This window comes from Cyrtonyx montezumae, unplaced genomic scaffold, assembly GCF_038088225.1.
Source record: "Cyrtonyx montezumae isolate F1298 unplaced genomic scaffold, pur_monq_1.0 scaffold_13, whole genome shotgun sequence".
Lineage (NCBI taxonomy): Eukaryota > Metazoa > Chordata > Aves > Galliformes > Odontophoridae > Cyrtonyx > Cyrtonyx montezumae.
In genome coordinates, this window is record NW_027071859.1 from 17,511,580 (window position 1) to 17,523,867 (window position 12,288).

The window sequence follows — 12,288 nt, forward strand, 5'->3', positions numbered from 1 at the left end:
CAGCCTCCTAATCCAGACGGTGTCAGCTTTGGGAACACCTCAGGATGCTCAGGGCTTTATTCAGCTGGATCTTAAAATCGTCCAAGGATGGAGATGGCAGAGACTCTCTAAGCAGCCGGCTTGAATGTTTCTTCTTGCTGCTTGACAGCATAGGCTCTATAAAAGTATGTGTGTCCCTTGCGGGCCCATAGGCTGGCCCATCTGTGTGAGCTCTGCCCAGGCCCTGCCTTGTTTCATTAGAGCCAGGCACAGCAGTGTGAAACCAGCCACATAGCAGCATTTCAACTGCCCTAAAACTGAATTTACAGTGGACACATGATTTATGAGTTTACAACTGGCTTCATCAGACTTTGGCTTATTAACTCTCTTAAAAAAATGGAGAACTCAATCTGGAAAACAAATTCCTTCAGATTTCATATTAATAAGTGAACCATTTTAGTTTGTTGGTTTCTGATAAAATGGAACAAGGTACAGTCCTGGTTCTGCAACTTTGAGCTGATTTCACTGAGAACTCCACATGAAAAAAGGGTAAACAACGTTTATGGAGTATGTAAAGAACAGAGACTTAAACTTGGATGGTATAATTATTTCATTAAATTTTTTTTTTGCTCATGATCTTTTTATAATAAACAAAGAAAACATGTATTCGGAATACACATATGAAAGAGTTTTAAGAAGAAATTTGAGCTTGGGGTGTGGGATTATTGACTCTGGCTTGTTTCCTGGCTGCATGCATAAGAGCAAAGCTTTTTGCAAGGTTGAATGTGGCAAGATTTCAGTCAAAAGGTATTACTTGTTGAGCAGTTGTTGAATGTTGTGTAGATCAGCAATTGGTCTCAGTTTTGTACACAAGACATGAGTTCTTCATCACTCCTCTGCACTTTCCTCATCATGTATTGAGGGATGGAGTGTGAAACAGTTCCTTCAATAAAATGCCCTTACTGTACTAAGATCATATTATGAAATGTTGCAACCGTGACAGCCTGATGAGCTGATCTTGACTTACTTTTCAAGCCAGTGCAAATTTCAGTCATGTTCATAAGTGCTCCTTGAACTATCCAGAGACAGGTTGGCACCAGGATGGTTTATATAACTAGCCTTCCTCCTAATAGAACATATTTTGAGTATTGAATTTACCTAGCCTATTTCCAAAGGAACCATTTTAAATTGCTTTGCCACTTAGAAAAGCTTGTATCCTCAAAAGAGAATGAGACAAGTGATGGTTTTTTTGTCCTCTTTTTTTTTTTTTTCCCCATAAGCTTTTACTTGTATTTTGGCTGTTTTGAAACTGTAATGCTTGCATAGATAAAATGGGTTCTTTTTTTGTTTTTCCTCTGCTTCTTCTTTTCTTAGAAAATTAAAAGCTCTGTTTTACTTAACATAGTAAAAAACTTAAAATTTTTCCAAGATATTTTGGTTAATATAATTTTTTATTATTTGACAGTTTTCTGTGCTTCTGATTTAAAGGTTTAACTCCAGCAGATTCTTTTCTTCACAGCAATGAGCTCATTATGAAAGAAGATTCTCGTCTAAACTTGTTAGATGATGGTACATTAATGATTCAAAATACTCAAGAAACTGACCAGGGCATTTACCAATGCATGGCAAAAAATGTAGCCGGAGAAGTGAAAACTCAGGAAGTTACTCTCAGATATTTTGGATCACCAGGTAAATGTTTAAATAGATAATTGTTTTGATTATAGGACTGCTAAAAATAAGATCATAAGATTGCTGAAAATGGGATACATTGCTTCTTGTATATTATTGTATATTCTTGACTTATGGATCTCTTCTGCTTGGGTTTATCTAGAACTTTTTAGACCATATCTCTTTTAGCCACTGCTTTATGTTTGCAAGTTCCAAATTAAAGTGCAGAACTGCACTGATTGATAATTGTTTCAAGGGGATTAAAGGAAAAACAAAAACAAAAAACAACAATAAATAAAAGATTAGGGTTAAAGCATGCAGTGTTTGCACCAAGTTTAGTAGTATGTTGGAACAGAGACATTAACAAGAAAAAAATAAATTCTACAAACTATTGTAATATTTGGCCAAATTAATTCTCTCAGCTAAAAGTCATATTTAGACATTGTTCTTTTCTCACAGCCAGGCCAAGTTTTGTGATTCACCCACAGAATACAGAGGTTTTAGTTGGAGAGAGCGTCACTTTGGAGTGCAGTGCAACTGGGCACCCTCAGCCACAAATTACATGGACCAAAGGTGATAGAACACCTTTACCTAGTGACCCTCGCATCACAATAACTCCATCAGGAGGACTTTACATACAAAATGTCAGGCAGGAAGACAGTGGCGAGTACACCTGTTTTGCAACAAACAGCATAGGTAACATCCATGCGACTGCATACATCATAGTCCAAGGTGAGTAAAATTAAATTTGGAGTGACATGCTGTAAAACATATTATGAAGAGTCTTTTACATCAAATGGTATGGTTTTCTTGGTTTTCTTTTTTTCTTTTCAGAATGACCAGAACCAAGCTAAAACCATAAGGGTTTTTTCTTTTAATTACACTAGTACACAGGAATATTGCTTTATGTTTCACCAAGATTAAGATATTATACACTAAATCTCTAGAAGTTAAGTTTCATTGATTATTCGCAGAAGTTAAAATTTGTGTTTTGAAATGTTTATTTGGTTGTGGTTTGTTTAGTTTTCCTTTTGCATTTTTTAATAAGCATGCAGTGTCTAGATCATAGGGTAACAGATATTTTTCTCTGATTATTAGCAGTCCTAGAGATTAGGATTTATGTCTGGAGCAATAGAAACAGAGTTTCAAGTATAGGTCCATGAAACTTTCTTCTGTAGACCCCTGAGTGAATGTGGGTACATTCTGCTGAGTTTCGTGGAAATAACCACTCTTCCAGCTGAGGCACTGGCAAAGCTTTTCTATTTAGGAGCAGTACATCAGAATACTTTATTCTGTACATACAAGCAGAGAATATATTTTTGCAAAAGTTTTAATAGAAACTTTTATTTGCAAAATGTTCTAATTAACAATTTCTATCCTCATGTTAAGATCTCTTTGATCAACAATTCAGGTTGCACATGCTTGGTTAATAAGTTTAGTTTTTAAACTTGTACAAAATTATCTGTCCATGTGGTTTGTTCATTTATCATTCACCAGTGGTGGACTGTGTTTTGAGAGCTGAACAAATTCCTTCTCACACTGATAATGCCATGAAATTATCACAGAAACTGGCCTGCACTTCACTGTTTATTTCCCTTCTGAGTAAGTGCAAGCAAAAACAGCTAAGGAGGCTTTTAACCACACTGTATTTTCTTCGTAGTTCATTTGAGGAGTTTTTGAAATACAGAAAATGAAAATATTTTTAACCCAGGAACACTTTGATTCTTTACACCTACTGTACAACTTTGGATCTGCAGGAGTAGCTCCCAGAGGCCTTCACTGATGCCAGGGCAGTGTGATGGCATGGTCCTGTTCCATAAGGCACTGCCCTTATCTTTCATCCCAGAAGTGCTTATAATGGGAAAGGGTCCCATTGGCAACAGATTTCCCATCTTTATGAGCTTTTCATGTCACATGGGGAAATTGTACATCATTTCAGGCAGTCATGCATTTTTCTGCTCTTGTTTTTTCTTCTGTAGCTCTGCCTCAATTTACTGTCACCCCTCAAGACAAAACAGTGATTGAAGGGCAAACAGTTGACTTCCCTTGTGAAGCACAAGGCTATCCACAGCCTGTTATCGCTTGGACTAAAGGAGGTAAGTTTGTTCTGTCTTTACTTTTAATCTGCTAAAATAGAATTTGGAATAACTAATGAATTGAAAGAAAATGTTTGTATTTGCTTAGATGCATCAGTCTCTGAAGGAAACGGAGTCCATGTCTCCCTTCTTAGCTAGAAAAGACAAAACATCCAGCAAAAGCTAGTTCCCTGAGAGCTCTTCAGTAAAGAGGACTTGCTAAAATATGTGCATTCATAACAGAATCCTGCAAAAATATGTTTAAAATATATGAGATGAAACACATGCAGCAGAATCTATTACTTCCAGTTTACATCAGAAGAAACCAAGATGTCTGTCATTGACAGGAGATCTAAAAAATATGGTGGAATGTTCTTTCTTCACAAACCAGACCAGTCCAGGCTTCCCTCAGTACAATTTCTGTCCACCATGTTTCTGTCAAAGTGGATCAACAGGAACACGGGGATCCACTCTGCTGACTGCTTTGTCAGGGGCTGTCAAGGCACTAAGCCCAAGAAGAAAACTGTAGTGGTTGTTGTAAGAACAAGTAGATACCAATTAAATGAAGTAGTTCTAGTAGGAAAAGCTATTCCTAAGGAATTTTGAATTATGATAGATAAAGCAAATTTCTAACAAACACCTGAACTTTTTGATTCTGATAATGTCCCTGTTTCTCCCTCTGCCAAACTTGCTCCAGTCAAATGGAAAGGAGGAATAGGGTGGAGACTATTGTGCCTTTCATTTCATTTGCATTGCATTACATTATATTCAGGTTTTTTTCGGACCTTTGGTTATTGGTTCTCTAGATCTTCTAGGCAGATGAGATGAACTGTGACTGTGTTACATACAATAATATGAAATTAACACCAAAAGGCATTCTTCTGGTGCCCTGTTGTTAGGATGCTTTTTTATGTTCTTTGAATGAAAATACTTCTGACACAAAACGAGACAGAGGGGAGATCAGGATTATGATTATGTATATTTATATATTTGTGTGTTTGTGTTCTGTGATTTAAAGTTTTCAGGAGTTGTTTTTAAGAGTTGTCTTTAAAAAACTTTTTAAGAGGCTTCTATTTGTTTCCAGTGTTTTATTGAATTTAAAATCTTACAGATTTTCCTTTTACTGGAACAAAGAGACTTTGTTCCCTACTGTTATAAATAGCAAATGCTATTGCTTTGTATTTCAGGAGGCCAGTTGTCTGTTGACAGAAGACATTTAGTCCTATCTTCTGGTACACTGAGGATTTCCAGGGTTGCCTTGCATGACCAAGGACAGTATGAATGCCAAGCTGTCAACATCATTGGATCTCAAAGGATTGTTGTATACCTGACTGTACAGCCTCGAGGTATGTTCTCCACATTTAAATACATTGTGCTTGTATTATTTTCTTTTTCTAAAATGATGGCATAATATGTCATATATGTCAATATGAAATAGCTTAAATTTATCTTAGTTTAGAATTAAAAATGTTATTGAAGAGAATCTTAAATAAGACTTGGGGTTTCTTCAGAACTTCTGCTGATTATTACGATGAATGTAGGTTGCTGAGTTTGTATTGTAAAGTGCCTCACTAGGTTTTATAAATTGAGTCTGTGGGTCAGTGTGCCAGATGGACTTTATGTAAAGTCACCTGAAAAATACATAACCTTACAATTAAGCATGGCCTTTTTTGATAAGAGTTACTTAAAATGGGACTGTATCTTTTATTATTAAGAAAACTTCCTGTTCCATTTGCTGCCCATAATTCACGTTTCTTATCATTATTTTATAGCACATCTATCTGTTGCTAGCAGGTAGTTTTTAATAGGGAGGCTTTATTTATTACAATGTCATTCCTTTAGAACAATCTGTTATCTGTGAAAGCGGTTTAATCTAATATACTTTTTCTTATATATAAAGGAATGGAGGTTGATTTTGTAGATATATGTATTCCTATGCTTGTGAAAGTATTTTGTTTTGAAAATGTTTACTCTTTTCTATGAGCATGTTAGACTGATTTCTTATACATCTCTCTGCTGCTTACTAAATTATGTTAACTATGCTAAATAATGAGTGTGTTATTTTAAAAGACCAGAATGACCTTTACAATGAAAAACAACCCTTTATACCCAAAACATTAACGTAGAAAAAATCCACCATTTTCTTATGTTTTTCTAAGTAAGCTACTTCCACAATTTTTTAGGGTCATAATAATATTTATAATCAAAAGATAGTAGATACAATACTGAAGGTTGCATCCTGAAATTGAAGCTCTCTATACATTAATTTTAATAATATTTTTAATTATGCAATAAGAGAAAACGTTTTCTTTTTCTATACTTCTAGCAAGGGAGCTTTTAATCTCAGGAATGTCAAATCTTTGGTCATTATGGCTAATTTTGTTTTAATGATCAAGGTCTGTTTAATGGTCCTTGGCAAGACATTGCTCACATCCACGAAGATACACGCTCTACAGTGCAGACCCCTTATTTGAAATGGTTTTTGTTCCTTGATAAACATCATGCTTCATTTGCAAGACAGCATACAAACAGTGGAACACCTTGGCCAGATCTGAATGGTTGTATTCTGTGTGGCCAAATACTTCTCTGTAAAACCACAGTTCCATTTCCACCTCCCTCAAAGTGTTTATATACTACAGAAGAAATACAGTTCTTACCATCTTCATGGTTTTGTACTTTTCTCATTTTAACATCTGAGGTCTGGGTGTTAGTCTTGAATTGAAGGAAACTAGGATTAAGAAGTACGTTAATGTTATTCACCCTGAAATTAGATTGCTATTCTTGAAAAGTGGAATGTTTAAGGCCTAGGCCTTATTGGGTTCAGATGCTCAAGAGTTTTGGTGGGGGCAGTCAGAGTTGAGCGAGTTCTGGAAAATTTTACTTTTTTATGTAAAAAAAAATCTCAGTTGCTGCAATTTAAAATTTAAAACTTAAAAAAAATTGTCAGAATTTGATTGTAAATTTCTCATAATTCTGGTGATTTTGTTCTAAGTTAGCTACTCACAGGTTTTTTTCCTCAGAGCTGTTCTCTTAAGGATCGTACTTGCACATTTCATAAGGAGTTAATTGTACAGAAAACATCAGCCAAAGTAGAAATTAGGAACAAAGAATGTTACCTTTAAGGCATAGTTAGAAGGAAGTAAAACTTGCAAGCAGAATGGGATTATAGATTAAGAAATGTTACTGAAACAAACAATTTTTTTCAGATCATCTTTTGTACAAGTTGTATTGCATGACTTACCAATGTGTTGTCTGTTTTTCTAGTGACTCCTGTATTTGCCAGTGTTCCTAGTGACATGACAGTAGAAGTTGGCACAAATGTGCAGATCCCATGCAGTGCTCAAGGAGAGCCAGAGCCAGTAATTACATGGAATAAGGTAATAGAGTGCCAGTAATACAGGCATTGATATACATTTAAATAACAGTTATTTGTGAATATCCAGTTAATATTCCCACTTTCAATGACTTAGCAATAAAAGCATTGAAGTAGTAGAACTCACTGTAATGCTGAGTTCTTTGACACTGTTAAGGCTTCAACATTTTGATAACTCTTTGGTAGCCCATCATTTTGAGGAAAGAGAAGAAAAAAATGATCAGACATTCAGATATACCACCAGAGTAACAAAACACTGTTCTTTGCTGCAGGATGGAGTGCAGGTAACTGAGAGTGGAAAATTTCATGTTAGTCCAGAGGGATATCTTACCATTCGTGATGTTGGAACTGCTGATGAAGGTCGATATGAATGTGTTGCCCGGAATACCATAGGATACTCCTCTGTTAGTATGGTACTTAGCGTTAACGGTAAGGTTTATGAGTTGGTCAGTGGTATGAACTAGATATTTCTATAATACTTTTCTAATCTGTAATATGCAAACAGTTCATCAAATACTGAATTCTTTCTTTTATCCATATATTTTGTTTTTAGTTCTCCTGTAGACCTCTCATTTTTCCCCCCATTTAATTCAGCTATCTGTAACTAATCTTTGTCTTCTAATATTTATTGGCCTATAAGGCAAACTGCTGTCAACAGAAAGTTCAAACAAAAATAAAGTACTGTATAGTTAATATCTGACTAAGGTTTATGATTCAGCCTGCATGTACTGTTAATCAGAAAGACAGCTGTGCAGAACACATATCTAAGGTGAACACTGAAATTACTTCCATTGAAGGCAGCCTAGAGGAGATAACCAGCTACTGCTTTTTTGTATCAATTAATGGTCCTGCGATGATTCAGGGCTTTCCAAAACAACTCAAACAAGGGTAGCAAAGCTGTAAATGATATTATATCATTCATATCAATAACAGTATATCTCTGTAGCTGCTACAGAGATTGATAATTTGTGCGGATCAAGGTTTATTCCAATTAGGCATTGTGCTCAGCCCATTTTGAGTGCATGGAGTATGTTAGCAGTCCAAAGCAGCTGGCCTGAGGGGCTCCAGTAATATATTAATACAGAGCTAGATACCTTTTATTTGACTATATAAATGGTTCAATTTGATTGCCCTTATCCAGGCTCTGAAGCTCATGTGGGACACAACCTAAGCTGCCAGTAATGAAAGAATAATCAAATATTGCCCAGAAAAGAGAAAAAAAAAAAGTAATGAAAAGCTTGTAAACAACAGTTTTTTGTATCGGCTGATCTTGTACATCTGCTGATTTTTATTCCAGTGTTTTTGCTTTGGACTTTTTCCCTTCTTTACCCTTCTTCCTGTGTGGCTTTTCCAATCTAAACATACTCTGGAAATTGTTAGCTGTTACCCCTGGATCTGGTAGTTCTTGGGTTAGGCTGAAAGGAAGCTTATTGGCCTTAGATGTTGTACAAACATTCAGCTGCAATTGAGCATGTCATGAAAAGGTCTATGCTTTAGTGTTCTGGTACTATGAAGAGTTGTAAAAGCCCTGAAGTATGTAATTTTTAACAGGGTATTATTGAGCTAGGTAATTTAAAAGTGGAAAACAAAGTAGTAATCAGAATAAAACGAATGATAATAATAAAATGATTAATACTGTTCTTACCAGAGTAAATTCAGGAGTAAAGAGCAGTTAGTTTAGTGTAGATGTTTGGGAAAGTACAAAAATCTGTATGTTTCCTTTTTATTTTTTCCAATTTGATTTTATGTTTTATTTGGTCTCATGAAATCACTTTAAATTTATGTGGTTTATGTGTTCTAAAATTCTAAAAAGCAAAACGAAGTAACAAGTATTTTTCACTTGTAACATTCCTTTTTAACCCCTTACATTCTTGCACTGAATTCAGCCTTTTATCCAGTACTAATTGAATTCAAAGGGAAAACTTGATATTATTTAATTAAATATAGTTCACATTCTTCATATCAACACTTGAAAGCTGATAATACACTACAGTCAAAAAGAACTTCTTGTTCGCTTTTACTTACAATTGTAGGAGTTGTAACGAGCAGTTAAACCCGTTGTACATTTATCCTTACAGTATTTTAAGATTTATAAGTAAGGTGACTTTTAAACTAGCGTTAACTATAATTTTAGCTAAATTTTTCTCTGCTGTAATATGTTTTGTTAGAATTCCAAAGTGGTTAAGAATTTTATATTTAGACAAACTAGTGCTTAAAGAACAGGGGTTTACTTTGTACAACTGCAATGATGTCGTGTCTAGACTCTGTTTTATAGAAGTATCTTTTTGTGTGTGGTCATTTTTGCAATAACATGTGAATTCCTCTTTCTGTAGTCCCTAATGTCAGCCGAAATGGAGATCCTTTTGTACAAACATCAATTGTGGAAGCAATTGCAACTGTTGACAGAGCAATAAATTCGACACGTACGCATCTGTTTGACAGGTATCCCCTTCTTTTTTAACTGATAAATCAAAATTAAAGTATATTCTAGAAGAAATGGAACAGTTAGTAAGCAAGAAGCCATTCATTATTATTTTAATGAACATTAATATAGGATTCATTCTTGGAACAGTAGTAGTTCAGGATGAAAGGATTCCTGTTACTGAAATACTAAGTAGCAGAGACCAAATTTTTGTTCGTTGATCTCTTTTTTTAATGCAATAATTTTTTATAGGGAGATGGTGTGTTATAATAGACTAGTAGTAACTCTTTATTTCCATATTCTTTTATTAAATATATATATTTGTTTTTGTTTGGCTTCCATTTTGAGATGAGTAACCAAGGTATGTCTTAATCACGTTGAAATTTTACTGTATGTAGTGTTATTTTACAACTCCTTTGTGCACTTACCTTTTTTTTTTTCAAATTACCTATTAGTCGTCCTCGTTCTCCAAATGATTTGCTAGCCTTATTTCGATACCCAAGGGATCCATACACTGTTGAGCAAGCAAGAGCTGGGGAAATATTTGAAAGAACATTACAGCTTATTCAAGATCATGTACAGGATGGTCTAATGGTTGACCTGAATGGAACAAGTCAGTATTCTTTCCTTATTTTTCTGTGATGGAGTGTATTTGCCTTCTTAAGTCATTAATACTTCCAAGAGAGATTGTCAGAGTCCCAATTGCAGAACCCTTACACTGAAATCAGTGACTCTTTTATGAGTCACTGATTACTCAAAATACACATTACTCATTATACATTACTCAAAATACATTTATCTATTCAGTCCTTGGTTTGCATACTGCTACGTTATGGTGAAACTCAGCTTGATTGATTTGATGAATTCTTCCCTCTTTGTAGAATGTTTTACTTTTCCTCACTTTGACATACTAGGGAAAAAATCAGGCTCAGATTCTTCTCCTAATCTTACTTGATATTATGGAAATGCCTGATACATCCTGTTTGCTAACTGCTTATGTGTTAAGTCATTAGGATCATTGTTTCATTGCAAAACAGATTTCTCTGTTATGTATTGAAAAGAATCAGTAATTATTACTATTTCTTTAAGTAGATTCATTTGATGTCATCATGCAGAGAAAAGAGGCTTCAACAAGAAGAGTCTGTATTCTTTACAAAACAAGGCTTCTACATGTACCACAGTAGTATTTAAAGAATTATTTGCTACCCACTTTAAGTATTGTATCCAACTAAGCTGTTGAACTCAGATCTCATATAGAGAAAAATGTTCTTGCTGCTTTTTATAGACATCAGAAAAGTTTGGTGTTTACTATTTCTACTTTTTAGATATTGAATTCCAAGTTCAAATTCATTAAGTCCAGCTGGAGCACATACAACTAATGTGTGTAAATATGTGTGGATAGGCTTGAGACATAGGACTGAAGCATTGGAAATAATGACGGGGTTTTAGGAGAGGTTTTCAGACTTGAGACATAGCCAAAAGCTACACTGAAAATCTAGAGGAAATATTTTTACTTACTATTTTCCTTTTGATGTTTATAATTGAGTATTTATTGTAACTTCCGAAAACTTTAACTCTGACTGACCCTGAACTATACAAGCATTTATAAGACCAAAGACTGCACACTTTGTGTAGTAATGTAAATTTGATAGTAAAAGAAACTTGTTACTCTTTATTAGAGTTGAATAAATAATTTGTGATAAAGCTAACCACAAAAATATATATAAAATTATTTGAAGGCTTGTGTTTTATAAGAGCAACATGGTTTAATTTGCTTCTCTGATTAGATGCATATGCAAACATATCAAATTTAAAACTCACATAGTGCAGTATAGCAGTAAGGATATTTGAATCTAATGTATGAGAATACCTTAGCTGCTTTTCATTAGATTTTGTAAGATTGAAGAAATCAATCATCTAAGCTTTATTAAAAAACAAACAAAACAAAACAAAAAAACATTAAAGCATGTAAATACAAGTTAATGAACACAGAATCAGGCAACTTTCTGTGATACTGCAAATTCTGTTCAAAACCAGAGCTTATTTTTCAGCCATAAAAAATCTATGCAAATCTGTCTGATAGGAAAATCTGAATGCTAGAACAAATCTGCTTTCATTTAAACAGCTTAGTTCTTAGGTCTTAATACTCAGATTTGTCCCTATTTGGTTTTATTTCCAAATGCAGAGCCCAGTGAAAGGTGTTTTTTAGCACTTTTAGATGGGGAACAGTTGAGAAAATTGACAATTGATATTCAGAGACTTTTTTGTAAAATCTTGGAATATGCCAAGGAAATATGTGGAGCCAAATTATCTTCCTCAGTGCCAGATGGTGTAACAAGGGGAACGGCCACAAATTGATGCTCTGGAAGTTCAGATTGGATGTTAGGAAATTTTCTCACCAGGAGGCCAGCGCAGCACTGGGACAACTTATCCAGAAAGACTGATAAGTCTCACTCGGTGGAGTGTTCAAGGCAGACAGACAGGGGTAGAGCTGAGCTGATCTAGTCCTGGAGACTTCCTTGCTTCAAGCAGAAGCCATCAAGTCTAACCCCTAGTTGAAATGTCACCACCCACTGGAACATGAAGCAGTGTCAAGGTTTCAGGCGAGAGTGGTGTGAATCCAAGAGGAAACCTGTGCCAGGTGTTATGCGAACACTAATTTTAGTTTGCAGTGAAGTGCTGTGAGTAATGTGAATGCAGATTACTCCACACCTCTTGTCTTGCAGATCACTCTTCTGTTTAACTATATTGGTCACGGTGATTTTCCTCTG

General features: G+C 34.9%; 1 protein-coding gene across 2 annotated transcripts in view; it reads left to right on the top strand.

Annotated features, from left to right (window-relative positions):
- The window catches only part of PXDN (peroxidasin), a 573,716-nt gene that overhangs the window by 45,493 nt on the left and 515,935 nt on the right, over positions 1 to 12,288 (top strand). For both annotated transcript variants that reach the window (XR_010621880.1, XM_065730770.1), the window contains exons 9-16: positions 1,499 to 1,668; positions 2,107 to 2,379; positions 3,627 to 3,743; positions 4,910 to 5,068; positions 6,987 to 7,099; positions 7,368 to 7,524; positions 9,429 to 9,537; positions 9,973 to 10,130. Coding sequence is in view for 1 of the 2 variants with exons in the window: in XM_065730770.1 (XP_065586842.1) it covers positions 1,499 to 1,668; positions 2,107 to 2,379; positions 3,627 to 3,743; positions 4,910 to 5,068; positions 6,987 to 7,099; positions 7,368 to 7,524; positions 9,429 to 9,537; positions 9,973 to 10,130 (1,256 nt within the window). In the remaining variant the exon portion in view is untranslated. The remainder of the gene's footprint in view (positions 1 to 1,498; positions 1,669 to 2,106; positions 2,380 to 3,626; positions 3,744 to 4,909; positions 5,069 to 6,986; positions 7,100 to 7,367; positions 7,525 to 9,428; positions 9,538 to 9,972; positions 10,131 to 12,288) is intronic.